The sequence below is a fragment of the Mastigoproctus giganteus genome, chromosome 4 (assembly GCF_048544385.1).
Source record: "Mastigoproctus giganteus isolate SK-2022 chromosome 4, ASM4854438v1, whole genome shotgun sequence".
Classification (NCBI taxonomy): Eukaryota; Metazoa; Arthropoda; class Arachnida; order Uropygi; family Thelyphonidae; genus Mastigoproctus; species Mastigoproctus giganteus.
Window position 1 is genome coordinate 1,353,159 of NC_143578.1, and position 18,356 is coordinate 1,371,514.

General features: G+C 37.1%; 1 protein-coding gene across 1 annotated transcript in view; it reads right to left on the reverse strand.

Annotated features, from left to right (window-relative positions):
- Window positions 1-1,289: 1,289 nt before the first annotated feature.
- Window positions 1,290-18,356, reverse strand: part of LOC150086329 (uncharacterized) — a 120,192-nt gene continuing 103,125 nt past the window's right edge. Inside the window, exons 10-11 of the mRNA XM_090371306.1 lie at window positions 8,422-8,474; window positions 1,290-1,528 (exon numbers count right to left, since the gene is read on the reverse strand). Of these exons, the coding sequence (XP_090227432.1) occupies window positions 1,415-1,528; window positions 8,422-8,474 (167 nt within the window). The 3' untranslated portion in view covers window positions 1,290-1,414. The remainder of the gene's footprint in view (window positions 1,529-8,421; window positions 8,475-18,356) is intronic.

Consider the following 18,356-nt stretch of genomic DNA (forward strand, 5'->3'; position numbering starts at 1 on the left):
CCAACAGCATAATTTACATGGGCATACAAAGGCCAAAAATGAATAAATAAATATTGAAATTAAAAAGTAAACCAACATAAACATGTAACTGCTGAAACTAACTGAAGTGGATTTTTTTTTTTTTGGCATAGACAACCTGAATGCCATACATGTTTGCATTATACAGCTTTTGTAGAGGAATGAGGCTGGACAAAACAATTTTAGATATTCTGTCATAGTTAAAAATTCCATTTACTCCAATAACAAAGCTTAGTTCAATTTACATCCACACTATCTTCTATAGTGAAAGCCAAAATACCATCCATCTGAAGAATCAATCCTTTGGTAAACCATACATTTCTAATAAAACAAATCCTACCAAAATTAAAGATGCCACTTTCTGACATTAAAACAAAACTATATAGCAATAATAATAAACAGAGCCAAATAAATGAAGGCCTGGTACTTTACATTTGAAAATTACACAACAGAAACTTTCAGTAAAACAAAAAAACACGCATATACGTGTCAGCATGTGTACGGAAGGTAGAGGATATTTAAAGGTATTAATGTTGAAAATAGCACACTGATAGTAAAATTTTTTCTGTATGTTGGTCTACCATAGAGAGAGAAAGAGAGAGAAAAAAAAAAAAAAAAAATTGGCAACTTTAAGCTCCCAAAACAAAAAAAAAAAAAAAAAAAATTCTTCCTTTCCAGTAATTAATACTGACAATTCTAGCAGTATTCTTATAATTTTGCTTTGGGTTTTTTTATTGCAATTTTTATTTACTCATTTCCAACATGAAGTTGTGGGTTATTTTCATCTCAAGAGCAATTTGATTCATCTCATAGAGCAATTTGATTCTAATTAAAAGACTGATACAATATATTTTAATTTAATTCTTAGCTTGTACCCTAGCAAACTAACTTACAAAAATATGGCTAAAAAATTTTATATAACAAGTGTAAATATATTAGCTCCTTATAACAAAAATAACAATAAAATAACAACAAAACACTAATATATTATTATAGCATATGGCTAGTAAACGTGTTTGTGAAATGCTACTCTAATGAAATAATGAAAAATGATACATTTCACAAAAGATTAAATCTGTTAACTCAAATTAAAAAAAAAAAAAAAAAAAATATGCAGTTCAAAATTTAAACCGTCCCATTAAGAACTGACAAGTTTTATAAAATGGGGTTATTTAAAAGCAAAAAGCAATTCCTAATCATAGCAACAAAAAATTAGAAATGGCAAAAAGTTTTCTAAAATTTCTGGAATTCATATAGAACAGAAAGGTAGCCTACCATATATAGATTTTTGGGTTTTTTTTCCACACAGTATTGAAGTAAATGTATACAGTTAACATCACAGAAAATGAGAATAATCTCCTTTGGTAAAAACAACAGCTATGGAGAATACAGATTATTAGTCTGATGTAGACAGTTTTGCTTGAATCAATGTAACTAAATTGTCAATATGAGTAGACCTCCTGCGAAATTTTCTTAGATCAGGTCCAAGTACTTTCAGTAAGGCAGGAACCTGTAATGACAATTTAAACCTTGTAAAATTCTAACAAGAAACTTACTTTAAACAACTGATATTTACTTAATACACAATATTTATGTTTATGATAACTATGTTAACTCCCTTAAAATCTTATTGCAATATAAAATATGTTAAAAACAGTTATTTTTATCTATTTTTCTTTCTGGAAAACTAAGTTGAAACAGGACTTCACAATGGTAACATTAATTACCAAACCAAAGTTCCAGGATTCTAACAAGTGCACTATTAGTGAAAAATCTGAAGCTTCAAAATGGATAGACTAAAAATATTCCTGCAACAAAATATTGCAGAATAAAGAAAGGTCCCAAAGTCCCTGATGAATAAGGATTGTTTAGTTTGTTTTGTTTAGTTTTTTTTTTTAGGAGCATTAGCAACTAAGGCCATATTGCTCCGGGATATGCGGTGGTCATTCCCTGACCTTTCCGCATCCTCCGTATTTGGTGGTGACGGGCTTGAACCCCGGATGAATAAGGAAATAAAACCTCCTGAAGCATTATTCTCTATTTGCAGATAGAAGACTGTGTGTATACAAAAATGCAACAACTAATATAAAAATAAATAAATAAAAAAAAAAGAAAGAAAGAAAGAAAGAAAGAAAGAAAATAGGAAAGTGCCGAGTGCAGAGGATTCAAATCAAGCCAGTTTTCTTAATACCTCAAACTGCAGAGAGGTATATGGTTAATCTTTCAAATCAGGCCAACATTTCAATTTTTCAGCAATAGCAACATCACTCCAACAGCCTAATTGGGCTCTGGGAGATGAACGTGTATTATTGCTTGCTTACCATCTCCTTTTTGTAGAGACTATAGTAATTATTTTTGAATAAGAGCAACTTAAAGCCTAAGTAAGTTTAGTTTTTTTGTTATTTTTTATTGTTATTACAGTAAACCCTCAAACTGGATTAATAGGGGCTGAGAGGTGTCTGTTTTAATGAAAGGCCGGATTATATGAAATACGCTTTGTAATGTGGGTAAAGCTTATTTAAACAACATAATGTATGTGGATAACAGTAAAAACATGTTTATTTTACACTAAAAATATGTATGTGCATAGTCAAAAATATGTAGTAAATATATGCATGTATTTACATTAAAAATACATAATGTCCATAATCACTTAGAACAAGATTGTACTGGTTCATCTTCACTTACATCACTTGCCACATTCACTGGTTTGAAAAAATTACTTATTTTTTTTTGTGATTGTTTGCAGTTTATTTCCTTTACTACCAATTCGTGTAGGTGTCTTAAGTGTTCATAATAAGCAGTTAAGTTTTCATTTGTTGATTGTTCAATGTACTGAATTACAAAGCATATATTAGTGGTCATAATACTAAGACCACTAATATATGCTGTGTAAGCCCATTGCAGCATTTAAGTAAAGAATTGGGTTGCATTTCAAAGCAGGTTTGAAATAGTTTAATAAAAAAATGCTTTGTTGCAACGTATTTTTCTGTCTTGGGGAAGATACATTTCCTCTAGTTCACTGAGACAGCAAGACAGAAAACATAATGCAGTGAAGCATTCCTTATTAAAAACCATTTCAACACCTACCAACAACTGCTCCAAATGAAAACCTGTTCCTTTACTCAATTTCTGAAATGCTCTCATCAGGTAACAGGGATACCTGTTAGCTAATGAGAGCCCAGTGAGATCTGAAACAATTGTAAAATGGCTAGAGCATTAGCATTAGCATTAGCATTAGCAGAGGCATATGATGCAAGAAAGCAAGCTTATTCAGCATCAGCCAAAAAAAAAAAAAAAAAAAAAAAAACCCACTCCCATTTCACCCCTCCGTTCATTCGAAATACCTGTCCAGTTGAGCTTTAAATTTGTTTAGGCTATCAACTTCAACAACCAGTGATGGAAGTCGGTTCCACCAACCAACCACCCGCTGGCCAAAGGCAAATTTCCGCACATCTATCCGACATCCGTCCTTCCTCAATTTGAATTTATGCCCTCTGAGGTGATTATTCTGAGAAAGATGAAGAATCCCATTGGCATTGAGCATGCTCAAACCATTCAAAGCCTTATACACCTCTATCAGATCACCTCGCCGGTGCCTAGTCTCCAGACTCTGTAATTTGCAAAACTTAAGCCTTTCTTCGTAAGAGCAACCCTTTGTTCCATTTACTAATCTTGTTGCCCTTCTCTGTACCCGTTCCAGCAGCTCTACATCCTTCTTGAAATGAGGCCTCCAGACCTGTATACAGTACTCAAGATGTGGCCTTACCATTGCCTTATACAAGGGAATAATCACCTCCTTATCCCTGCTAGAAAAATTCCTGTATATCATTGACAAGACACCATGAGCTACTCTTGCAGCTCGTCTGCACTGCTCAGAGAACTTCATATCTGCCTGCACAATTACCCCCAGGTCCTTTTCATTCTCCACCACTGTCAGTGTAGTACCGCAGAGTTGATACGTTGCTCTGGGGTTACTGTTTCCCATATGCAGCACTTTACATTTGTCGATGTTAAACCTCATTTGCCACCTCTCAGCCCATCTGTTCAACCTGTCCAGATCCTGTTGCAGCAGCATAGCGTCAGTATTGTCCTTAACGACCCTGCCAACCTTTGTATCATCTGCAAACTTGGACATTAAACTTGATATCCCATCATCAATATCATTCATAAACACCGAAAACAACAACGGACCCAACACTGAACCTTGAGGAACTCCACTAATAACATTAGTCCACGTTGAGCAGTGTCCATTGATTACCACTCTCTGTCTTCTGCCACTCAACCATCCCCTTATCCATAGCAGCAATTTGCCTCCAATGCCACACTGCTCCAATTTGTGCAGCAGTCTTCCATGTGCAACAGTATCAAAAGCCTTTCTAAGATCCAAATATATAATATCAAAGTTATTCCCTGCATCCAGTTCTTTTGTGACTACATCATAGTATCCAATCAAATTGGTCAGGCAAGACCTGCCCTTAACAAATCCATGCTGCGTCTGAGCTATAACTGAATTCTTGTCTAGATGATCCTGCAGTGCTTCTTTAACCAGTGCCTCCATTAATTTACCTGGAACAGAAGTTAAACTAACAGGTCTATAATTACTTGTGTCAGTCTTTGAACCTCCTTTGTGAATTGGGGTCACATTTGCACATCTCCAGTCCATAGGTACCTCCCCTGAGGCCAAGGAAGCTCTCATAATTATGGCTAAGGGTTTGCTTACTTCCTTTGCTGCCTCCTTTAATATAACTGGATAGATCCCATCCACCCCAGGTGCCTTTTTTATGTTTATCCTCAACAATCTCTCCTCCACTTTCCTCTCAGTTATTACAAAATCATCCAGCTCACTGCCAATGTTTACTTTACCTACATCATTCTCCTTCCTGAATAACTATTCACGCGTGAATGTAGATGCAAAATACTCGTTTAGATTGTTAGCCACCTGAGCAGGATCCTCAACTGTTGAACCATCAATATCCAGTGGACCAATCTGATTCATCCCTTTCCTTTTCGAGTTCAAGTATGTAAAGAACTCTTTTCTGTTTTTCTTTGCATCCTTTGCCAAGGATTTTTCATAGTCTACCTTTGCCTGCCTAATCTCCTTTGTGACTTGGTTACAGACCAACTTATATCTATCATAGGCTTCCATGTCACCCATTAATTTGTATGTATCCCATGCATTTTTCTTCTCTGCCACATGTCTCATTAGTTCATCTGACAACCATTTAGGCCTAAACCTTGAACAATATTTCTTAGTTGGTATGTAAAGCCTGGTAGCCTCCAAGATTAGTTCCTTGAATGCTTCCCATTTTGAGTTTGCTGTTGGTAACATCATCAGTTGGTCCCACTGTATAGAATTTAAATACTGTCTCAGACCATCATAGTCGCCTTTACGAAAACAAAAACCCTTCCCTTTACCTCTGATGGTAGTTACCTCCTTGAGTAAATCCCACTTCAACACACTGTGATCACTGCCACCTAGTGGTTCATTTATCTGCAGGTTCTTAATGCATGAAGAATCACTACTGATAATCAGATCAAGAGTATTGCTCCCTCTTGTTGCCTCACGAACATGCTGATGTAGAAAACAATCATCCAATAAATCCACAAAAGCCTTGCTAGTGTGCGAGTGACCAACCCAAGAGTTTTTAATGAATAACAGTTCACCTTCTTTGATGTCATGCAATTAAAAATATTAGTAATTTTTAGTTGGCTGATGGACAGACAAAGTGTCATTTTCTAAAGTGCACAAAAGCCCAAGCCTGTTAGTGGATGGAACAGTTCCCAGAAAAATATAATTCAGTCAATTATTTTTTATTATGCTATATAGGCACCTATTTTATTTTATTATGCTATATAGACACCTGCAATGAAAGGTAACCTTATTTACTAAGAACAAGTAATGGATAAAAGTCATCTCCATTTAATACCATTAAAAGAAGAAACAATATGACTAAAAAAAAAAAAAAAAAAATTCCAGTTCATCAATTACATGAACTAGAGTCCCATTTTTATCTTTCATAAAAGCATCTGGAAGATTGTCAAACTGAAATTAATAGAACTGATGATGCAAACCATCTATTGATTCATATATTTCTTTAATGATCTTAAGAAGTAGTGGAAATTTGACCACAAAAAAATTTTAAATTTGAAAATGCTGCATTACTATTGATGATTCTGATTTCTTGATGGGAACTTGTGTAGAAATAGCTATGACTAAGTCAGAATCATTCCATGCTTATGATTTCCAAATGGAAAGATTTATTTAAAAAACTACTGATATAATATATTTACACGTAGCATTCTTCAACACTGAGGTCACTACTCTAGAAGTACTGACTTCAGTATATTGATGCAAGGTACACTGGATTAAAGAGCTATGGTTGGATTTTCAAACATTGGCATAACATTTAAAAGAAACAAGCAAATCGCTTTATTCAAGCCAGAAGAGAGAAATACAAACTAGATTTGAGCTTGAGTCAGTGCCACTCCCTGGTGATCGTTATTACTAGTTATATTTTTCAATTTGGTAATTATGAAAAGTGCGTATATTGCTTTTCTCACCAGTTTCTAACCTCTTCTTTAAATAGACCTGTTTGCCACTGCTGTTCTACCAGTCTACTTACACATTTAACCAAAGAGATAATGCATACAAATACACATCCTTCAAAATCGTTTTTTTTTTTTTTATTTGAACACTGAAGCTGTTTAAATCTATCTTCCTTTTAGCACTTCTTTCTAATCAGAAGTAAATTTTCACAAAGTATTCATCCACTTTCACAGGATGCAGATATTTTTAGTACAAATTACTAACATAAGGACAGCATATTACTACCAAATGCTCAATATCCTTAATATCCTTGTTACTCCATTTTACAGATCTATAACAAGCCAATGTTAAGATTAAGTTCCAGAAAGTTTTTGAAGGAATCCCACATGCTTTCAGATTGTGCAGATGTCCAATGTTTTACCCAGCAGAGTCACCCTTGATGCAGGCACTGAGAGCAAGCTACTTTCGATTTGACGCTTAAAAAAAAAAAAAAAAAAAAAAAAAATTTTTATCATTATTAAAGGTCACCACAATAGGCTATAGCTTGGCATCAATTTGGTTACTGCCAATGAATAACAACTGAAAACAACCTATTTTTCAGAGCCATCACTATCACTTCTTTCCCTAACAGGGAAATTTCATAAACATGTTTCTGAACATGCCTGCATGATCAGCACAACTCAGAGAAACATGCAAAATGTTCAGCAAGGTATAACATCACCACAAAATGCAACACCTGTTTTTGCATTTCTTTCTATGCACTGCACACTGTCGTTAATGCTTATTTGTTTATTTGATGCAATGTCTGATTAATATCATCATGTTTCCCATTGCTTAAACCTGAAAAGTCACATATATAGATACAGCACATAATACAAATGTGTTACCTTTTTTAGATTTCACAACACATGAAAAATCTTGTGTATGTTGTCTCAAAATTTACATCTTATTTCTTTGGAATATTACTGAAAGACAGTTAATTCGCTCTGCACTACACAAGTACTAAGAAATGACTGCATATAACAGAAGACAATGCTGCACATTTTTATTTGCAATGCAGACTACCCTAGCACACCTGACAGCCAACCCATTAATCAAAATGAGCAGTTTTTCAAATTTAAGGAAAATCAAATTTTTACACTTTTCTTTTTCATGTGTGAAAAAAAAAAAGAGAAAAGCAGGGTTTTGCAGAAACACTTTGTCACCAACTATATTAATAGTAAGACAGAAGGTTCAAATTGAATTAAAAAAAAACAACACTCCATGAATCCAGAGAGCGGGTAGAGGAAATGAAGGATACAAAGCATATGCCAAAAATAGCAGATTATTAGCAGGTTTGAAAGAACTAATGATCAATATCAAGCAGCACTGATTAATGGTGGCCTCAGGGATAGTCAGATAATCTCCATACACACTATATATATATATGTTTAGTCAACAGAATGGATTTTTCTGTGTCGGAAAGTCAATATTTTATATCACTGTGTTAATTTGTCAACAGTTGTGTGATAATTATTTTGCATGCACTGAAAGTATGTATCACTTGGGAAATTGTTTATCATTAAGAACTTTTAACAAAGTTCTTGAAAAGGAAAAACAACAACAGGAACTACTTATCTGATTATTTCAATGATATGGTCCAGAAATCTTATACTGAAAAATAGTTGATTCAATCTAAAATGTGCTATAGCTCTGGAAATGAAATCCTATTACAAATTGCTTTTACACATTTTATGCCAATGTTATCTCCTCAATTCTACTAATTTTGATATAATCTTATTTCTATTTTTTAACATTATTACGTAATTCTTAAGTTTTTTTTTTTTTTTAAATTAAGTAACAGAGATACTTACATCACTATGGCTTGTACATAGAAACCTCAAAAGAGCTGAGAGGCACCAGGAAACTACAGTGAAAAAAATATATACTTAAATATGAAAAATAACAACACCATGTATCACCACTGTATCACAAGTAATTAATTAAATAAAACTTTTTGTCAGAGTACTGAAGTCACGAGAAATTTCCAACAATTTATAATTACTTGCTACCTCATGATTTAAATAAAAATCGCCGAAATATACCTTATACTGACATATATTGTGAAAACAGTCTCTGGATTGTAGTTATTTGTTATAATATCTTCATTCTTTACAAGCAAGATAAATGAATTTAAGAAGTATAAAAAAGTGGAAAAAAAAAAAAAATAATAAATACTATTAATGTTACCAATTCTGGCAAGATCTTCATTATGTAACACTTCAAGAAAATTAATTATCATAGTCACACACTATAGTTAGTAGAATAGTCCAATTTATGAGAAGGGGGGGGGAGATTTTTTTTTCAATAATAGCTTTACAACTACTAAACTTCTCGCTCGCTCGCTCGCTCACTCATTCACTCCCTTCCACTCTGAATTGAATGATAATACACTGGTTTACAAAATTTAAGTATATTTGACTCTGCACATTATGAATCTGGCTGAAATTAGACACAATAAAGTAACTTATGTAAATATAAATGAGAAGATGCATTTGTCATTCTGATATGTAGGAGTATATTGATAGGTCCTTGAGCTTGTCACAGACATTCCTTCAGACATACCAGACAAGCGTACTTGCTACCTGGGAGTCAAACACTGATGGAACTGATATTCGGGTGACACTCAAGTCAAGTAGAGACCCAATTTCGGCAAAGAACGGACGGTCTGTAACAGCCAAATCCTCTGCTTGCACCTTCACGATAGTGGGACTGTTAGTAATTCTGAGTATAAACTTCATGCACAAGCACACGGTGGGTGACCACCCAGGTGTAAAAGAACCATTCCCTCCAAATTCCTGTCCAGTTCCTCCTTAAATTTATTTAACCTATCAACTTCCACAACGACAGATGGAAGTTTGTTCCAGCAATTAACCACCCGCTGACTAAAGGCAAATTTCTGCACATCTATTCTACATCTGTCTTTTCTTAATTTGAATTTATGCCCCCTTAGGTTCGTAATCTGAACAAGTGGAAGGATCCCATCAGAATTCAGCGTGCTCAACCCATTCATGGCCTTATACACCTCAATCAGATCACTGTGCAGGTGCCTAGTCTCCGGCCACTGCAATTTGCAGAACTTAAGCCTCTCTTGGTAAGAGGATCCCTTCATTCCCCTCATCAATCTTGTTGCCCTTCTCTGTACACACTCAAGCAAATCTACATCCTTCCTAAAATGAGGGCTCCAGACCAGTATGCAGTACTCAAGGCGTGGCATGACCATTGCCTTATACAGGAACAATCACCTCCTTTTCCCTGCTAGCAAAATTCCGATATATCACTGACAAAACCCCATGACCTGCCCTAGCAGCCTGTCTGCATTGCTCAGAAAACTTCATACCTGACTGCACAATTACTCCCAGGTCTTTTTCTTTCATTTTCTACCATTTAAGTGTATTACCACACAGTTGGTACTGTTTCTCTGGGGTTACTTCTACCCATATGCAGTATTTTGCATTTGTCAAGGTTAAACTTCAGTTGCCATTTCTTCACAAATGCAAAGTACTGCATATGGATAGAACTAACCCCAGAGAAACGTACCAACTGTATCATGAATATAGAATAAGCAGCAGCCTGGAAAGCAAGGCAATGGAGATATCCAGGACTGCCGGGAGACACAGTCGAACAAATAAATACATGGGCTATGTCAGGGTAACTAAGAGTTGAAACGGGTGCATGTATACTTGCATGTACACCAAAGGCAGACATTGTTGGGATATCAGAGACATGGTGTCACAGACATAAGCAGTGAAGAATTGGAAATTTGGGAGTACAATATGTACAGAAAGGATTGACAGGACAGGAAGGGAGGAGGGATTATGCTGTTAGTTAAGAAACACAAAATCTAAGGAAGTGCATCAAATCGATGTTGGTGTACAATGAAATGCTGAGTTTGTTTGGTGTGACATAAGCACTGGGAAAGAAAAAAATAGAGTAGGTGTGTGTTATAGGCCTAACGAATCTGATGAGAATAATAAGAAATTGTGCAGAGAAATAGTGGGCCAGTAAATCAGAATTTCTTATAATGGGGGATTTTAACTTTCCAGATATCAACTGGAACTTGTGGGTTGGACTGGACACACACTGACACACACAGGGAAAACTTGTGGATTTATTGGATGACTGTTTTCTATAGAAACATGTTTGAGAGGCAAGCAGAGGAAATAATACTCTTGATCTGATGATCAAGAGTGATTATTCATGCATTAAGAATTTGCAGGATAAAGGAACCACTGGGTGACAGTGATCACAATGTACTGATGTGGGAATTACTTTAGAATTAGCATTAGTAGAGGCATTTGATACAAGAAAGCAAGCTTATGCAGCATCAGCCAAAAAAAAAAATAAAAAATAAAATAAAAAAAATAACCACTTCCACTTCACCCCTCTGTTCATTCGAAATACCTGTCCAGCTGAGCCTTAAACTTATTTAGGCTATCAACTTCCAAGACAAGGGATGGAAGTCTGTTCCACCAACCAACCACCCGCTGGCTAAAGGCAAATTTCCACACGTCTATACTCCATCTGTCTTTCCTCAATTTGAATTTATGCCCTCTCAGGTGATTATTCTGAGCAAGAGGAAGAATCCCATCAGCATTGAGCATGCTCAAACCATTCAAGGCTTTATACACCTCTATCAGATCACCTCGCTGGTGCCTAGTTTCCAGACACTGTAATTTGCAAAACTTAAGCCTTTCTTCGTAAGAGCATCCCTTTGTTCCATTCACTAATCTTGTTGCCCTTCTCTGTACTCGTTCCAGCAGCTCAACATCCTTCTTGAAATGAGGCCTCCAGACCTGTATACAGTACACTAGGTGTGGCCTGACCATTACCTTATACAAGGGAATAATCACCTCCTTATCCCTGCTAGAAAAATTCCTATATATCATTGACAATACACCATGAGCTATTCTTGCAGCCCGTCTGCACTGCTCAGAGAACTTCATATCTGCCTGCACAACCACCCCCAGGTCCCTTTCATTCTCTACCACTATCAGTGTAGTACCACAGAGTTGATACGTTGCTCTAGGGTTGCTATTTCCCATATGTAGTACTTTACATTTTTCGATGTTAAACTTCATTTGCCACCTCTCAGCCCAATCTGCTCAACCTTTCCAGATCCTGTTGCAGCAGCATAATGTCAGTAGTGTCCTTGACAACCCTGCCAACTTTGTATCGTCTGCAAACTTGGACATTAAGCTTGATATACCATCATCAATATCATTTATAAATACAGAAAACAATAATGGACACAATACTGAACCCTGAGGGACTCCACTAATAACATTAGTCCACGATGAGCAGCGTCCATTGATTACCACTCTGTCTTCTCCCCCTCAACCACCCCTTTATCCATAGCAGCAATTTGCCTCCAATGCCACACTGCTCCAATTTGTGCAGCAGTCTTCCATGTGCAACAGTATCAAAAGCCTTTCTAAGATCCAAGTATATAATATCAAAGTTATTCCCTGCATCCAGTTCTTTTGTGACTGCATCATAGTATCCAATCAAATTGGTCAGGCAAGACTTTCCCTTAACAAAACCATGCTGTGTCCGAGCTATAACTGAAGTCTTGTCTAGATGATCCTGCAGTGCTTCTTTAACCAGTGCCTCCATTAATTTTCCGTGAACAGAAGTTAAACTCACAGGTCTATAATTACTTGTGTCAGCCTTTGATCTTCCTTAGTGAATTGGGGTCACATTTGCACATCTCCAGTCCATGGGTACTTCCCCTGAGTCCAAGGAAGCTCTCATAATTATGGCTAAGGGTTTGCTTACCTCCTTTAATATAACTGGATAGATCCCATCCACCCCAGGTGCCTTTCTTGTGTTTATCTTCAACAATTTCTCCTCCACTTTACTCTCAGTTATTACAAGATTCTCTTGCTTACTGCCAGAGTTGAATACACCTCTGTTATTCCCCTCACTGAATAACTCCTCACGTGTGAATGTCGATGCAAAATATTCATTTTGTTTGTTAGCTACCTGAGCAGGATCATCAACAGTGGACCCATCGATATCAAGTGGACCAATCTGATTCATCTCCTTCCTTCTAGAGTTTACATAAGTAAAGAACTCTTTGCTGTTTTTCTTTGCATCCCTTGCTAAAGATTTCTCGTAATCTGCTTTCGCCTGCCTAACCTCCTTTGTAACTTGGTTACAGATCAACTTGTATCTAGGCTTCTGTGTCACGTGCTAATTTGTATGTATCCCATGCATTTTTATTCTCTGCCATATGTCTCATTAGTTCATCTGACATCCATTTAGGCCTAAACCTTGAACAATATTTCTTAGTTGGTACGTAAAGCCTAGTAGCTTCCAAGACAAGTTCTTTGAATGCTTCCCATTTTGAATTTGCTGTTGGTAACATCATCAGTTGGTCCCACTGTATAGAATTTAAATACTGTCTCAGCCCATCGTAGTCACCTTTACGAAAGCAATAACCCTTCCCTTTACCCCTAATGGTAGTTACCTCTTTGAGTAAATCCCACTTCAGCACACTGTGATCACTGCCACCTAGTGGTTCATTTATCTGCAGATCCTTAATGCATGAAGAATCACTACTGATAATCGAATCAAGAGTATTACTCCCTCTAGCTGCCTCCCGAACATGCTGATGTAGAAAACAATCATCTAATAAATCCACAAAAGCCTTGCTAGTGTGTAGTGACAAGCCCCCAAATTCCAGTCAATATCTGGGAAATTAAAATCCCCCATTATAAGACTCTCTGATTTACTGGCCCACTCTATTTCCCTGTACAGTTTCTTATTATACTCATCGGAGTCATTAGGCCTATAGCACACTCCTACTCTCAATTTTGATCTCCCAATGCTTATGTCACACCAAACTGACTCGACACTGCACTGTCCAGCGATGTCAACTGGCTTCACTTCCTTGGATTTTATGTGTTTCTTAACTAATAGCATAACCCCTCCTCCCTTCCTATCCTGTCTATCCTTTCTGTAGACATTGTACACCCCAAATTCCAGTTCTGCATTCCTTATATCTGTGTGACACCACGTCTCTGAAATCCCAACAATATCTGCCTTTGATATTTTGAGCAATACTTCAAATTCATCAAATATATTTACTAAACTCCTAGCATTGGTGTACACGCAAGTATACCTGCACCTGTTTCTATTCTTAGCTACCCTAACACAACCCATGTGTTTACTTGTACCGCAATGGCTCCCAGCAGTCTCTGAAATATCATGCATCTTGTTTTTCAGGCTTCTGCTCATTCTAATAGAAGCAGTGCAAGAATCACTTTCACCTCTCCCAGTGGCTACTGTTAATCTATTAGTCCTTGTATCCCCCCAATCTAGCAGTTTTCCGACCCACCTAACACTGCCTCGATAGCATCAGTAAACATTCTTGCACCCTTTCTATTTAAGTGTATCCCATCCCTGTAGAAACAGTCTCTCTTGTTAACAAGTACAGACCAGGCTGAAAAAAATTCTACCCCTTGAGCCTTGCACAATCTTTCCAGGGCCGAATTGATCGACAGGGCTCTCACCATATACTCCCTCCTATCGTGTCTGGGCAGAATTGCAGACATTTTCAAATTCAACCCTAATTCACGGCTTTTTTGCAACAGTGACCTGTACTTGTTAAGTAATTCCGCTGGTCTCCTACTCTTAATATCATTAGTGCCAACGTGTACAACTATATCACCTTTTGTGCCCTTAAAAGATGATATCCGCTCTACAACGTCATCAATCTTTGCCTCTGGCAGACATACCCTGGTCCTGTTCCACCTATCCTTTTTACAAAGCATGTTTCCCGTTTCCCTGACAATAAAGTCACCCACAACTACTAGTTCCTTTGGGACCAGCACATTCTGCCTTGGGGGCTGCTGCTGTGTTGCGTGATGACCAAGTGCAAGCTCTGGCATTGGTGTGGGCAGCTGAGAGCTTGATGGGCCCCTCACTTTTAATCCTTCGAGGGCATCCACCCTGTCCTTCAAGCTCTCATATAGGCCCAAAACAACGCTGAGTTGCCGCCTGATTTCCTTACACTCCTTGCATCGCGCACACACAAAGACATCTCCCATGGCAGTATCATGTCCCGTACCCGACTGCTCCACAAACATCAAGCAAGAAGTGCATTTTAAAAGGCTGTGATTCAGAAGGCAACTGCCCCCCCTCTCAGTTCTCCCCTGAGCCACAGCACTCCCATTTGCTTGAACCTTTTGCTTTGCTGCTCTGGTCTGAGTCATGATTTCGATTTAATTTCAATAAAATTTCAATTTCAGTACAAAAATTAAAACCCTAAACTTGTATCTCAAAACAGTTATAATGCTATATTTATGTTTCAGTATCGAGTGTTATCTACGAGATCCCTTTATATAATTTCCATATCAAGTTAAGTATTAATTATTTATTTTTACTAATTATTTGTTATGTAATCTAAGTCGTTATATGTATATAGTTAAAAGTACAATTTAATTGACAATGAAGTTCAACAAGATTAATAGATTTACTGATTAATTGACAATATTATGTACTATACTATACTAAGCTAAGCTTATACTATCTAGTTCGAGATATTTTGTATCGCGTAACAAAAAATGGCGGCAATTTACAAACGGTAAACACGTGGATTTGATACCCTTACTGATACTAAATCATACCTACAAAATCTTTATCCAAGTTACTTTAAACTAAGTATCGTAAATAGGAATATAAAGCTACTCTAGAAAATAAGTTAATATGCCAATTTAAGCTAATAAAACAGAAAATAAATCAGAAAAAACTTCTGTTCCAGGAGAGGCAAAAAGCAACGTCCGCACAGGCTACTCTCGTTATCAAACTTAAAGATGCAAGGCTAAAGGGAAGAGCTATTGCTTTTGTAAACGTGATTACAGGGGTCTCAGATGGTTTTTTTGGGATCAGTGGAATCAACTGATGATGTTACCAACGTTAAATTCTAAATGGGAAGCCTTCAAGGACTTAAATTTGGAGGCTATTAGGCTTTTCATTCCAACTAATAAACACTGTGCAAGGTTTAGGCCTAAATGTATGTCAGATGAACTAATGAGGCTCATGACAGAGAAGAAAAATGTGTGGGATGCATATAAAGTATCAGGTGACACAGAAGCTTATGACAAATATAAACTAGTGTATAATAAAGTCATAAAGGAGGTTAGGCAGGCAAAGGCAGATTAGGAGAAATCTTTGGCAAAGGATGCTAAGATAAACAGCAAGGATTTCTTTACTTATATAAACTATAAAAGGAAGGAGATGAATCTAATTGTTCCACTCAACATAGATGGGTTGACTATTGATAATCATGCTCCGGTAGCTGATAAACTGAATGAGTATTCTGCACCTACATTCACACATGAGGGGAGTGCCTGAACTTTAACAGGCTGCCATGTGATTTTGTAATAACTGAGAGCAAAGTGGAGGAGACATTGTTGAAGTTAAACACAAAAAAGGCACCTAGGGTAAACAGGATCTATCCAGTTAAAATAAAGGAGACAGCAAAGCAAGTAAGCAAACTCTTAGCCATAATTAAGAGAGCTTCCTTGGACTTGGGGGAGGTCCCCATGGACTGGAGGTGTGCAAATGTATAACCAATTCACAAAGGGGGTTCAAAAGGTGACAAGTAACTATAGACCTGTTAGTTTAACTTGTGTTCTGGGGAAAATAATGGAATCACTGGTTAAAGAAGCATCGCAGGATCATCTAGACAAGACTGCAGTAATAGTTAAGACACAGCATGGGTTTGTTAAAGGGAGGTGTTGTCTGACCAATTTGATTGGATACTATGATGTGGCCACAAAGCTACTGAACATCAAAAATAATTTTGATATCATATACTTGGATTTCAGGAAGCTTTTGATACTGTTGCACACAGAAGACTGCTGTACAAATTGGAGAGGTATGGCATTAAGGGAAAGTTGCTACATTGGATAAAGGGATGGTTGATGGGGAGACGACAGAGAGTGGTAATCAATGGACACTGCTCTTTGTAGACTAATATTATTAGTGGAGTTCCACATGGTTTGGTGTTCGGCCCAATGATATTGATGAAAGTATATCAAGTTTAATGTCCAAGTTTTCAGATGATACAAAGGTTGGCAGGGTTGTTAATGACACTAATGACAGTATGCTATTCCAACTGGATCTAGATAAGTTGGGCAAATGGGCTGAGAAGTGGCAACTGAAATTTAACATTGACAAATGCAGAGTACTGCACATGGGTAGCAATAACCGAAAGAGAAACCTATCAACTGTGTGGTACTACACTGAGGGAAATGGGTGAAAAAGACCTAGGGGTAATTGTGCAGTCAAATATGAAGTTCGCTGGGCAGTGCAAAGAGGCTGCCAGGGCAGGTCATGGAGTCTTGTCAATGATATACTGGAATTTTTCTAGCAGGGACAAGGATATGATTATCCCATTATAAAAGGCAATGGTCGGGCCACACCTTGAGTACTGTATATAGGTCTGGAGGCCTCATTTTAGGAAGGATATAGAGTTGCTAGGACGAGTACGAAGAAGGGCAACAAGATTGGTGAGGGGAACAAAGGGGTGCTCTTACAAAGAAAGGCTTAAGTTTTGCAAATTGCAGCACCTGCGAGGTGATCTGATTGAGGTGTATAAGGCTTTGAATGTGTTGAGCAAGCTGAATGCTGATGAGGCATGGATTCAAATCGAGGAAAGACTGTGGTAGAATAGATGCGAGGAAATTTGCCTTTAGCCAGCGGGTTAGGCAGGCTAAAGGCAAATTAGTTAGTTGATTGGTGGAACAGACTTCCATCTTTTGTTGTGGAAGTTGATAGCCTAAATAAATTTAAGGTTGAGCTGAACAGACATTTGGAACAAATGGAGAGGTGAAAGGGGAGGTTTTTTTTTTTTTTTTGGCTGAGAAGCTTTTTTGGCTGCATAAGCTTTCTTGCATCATATGCCTCTACTAATGCTATGCCTTTTGAGGTTTTACAGGAATGGCAAATACCAATATTCCATATATTATGAGGGTATACCTTTTAAAACTGTTTGCAGAACAGCTGCTAGATAGAACCTATTGAAAATTAATGCTAGGATGCATCTAGATCAGCTAATCAGCTTGACCTCGAAGTTTTATTCTACCACCTGTTGCTAGAGAAACCTATTGAAAATCAATGCAAGGTTGCATCTAGATCAGCTAAACCTCGAAGTTTTATTTTACCACCTGTGGCCAGAGGAGTCCAATTTTGTTTTTTTTGGGTGGGGAGGGGAAGTAAGCACTGCAAAAGTCAAGTTATATTAAGGAACATAGCAAATCCTTGTGTGTATTTGTTATCTAAAAATTTCGTACCCATACAACAAACCTCACCACCCTGCCCTGCCAACTCTATATCTACACATCAATGTATCACGAACAGGCAAACTATTGGAACAAACAAAGATGCATTGCAGGATCATCTAGACAAGACTGCAGCAATAATTCAGACACAGCATGGGTTTGTTAAGGGAAAGTCTTGTCTGACAAATTTGATACGTTATTATAATGTGGTTACAAAGGAACTGGATGCAAAAAATAATTTTGATATCATATATTTGGATTTCAGGAAAGCTTTTGACACTGTTGCGCATGGAAGACTATTGTACAAATTGGAGCAGAATGGTATTAAGGGTAAGTTGCTACAATGGATAAAAGGATGGTTAAGTGAGAGAAGACAGAGGGTGGTAATCAATGGGTGCTGCTCTTCTTGGACTAATGTTATTAGTGGAGTCCCACAGGGTTCGGTGTTAGGTCCACTG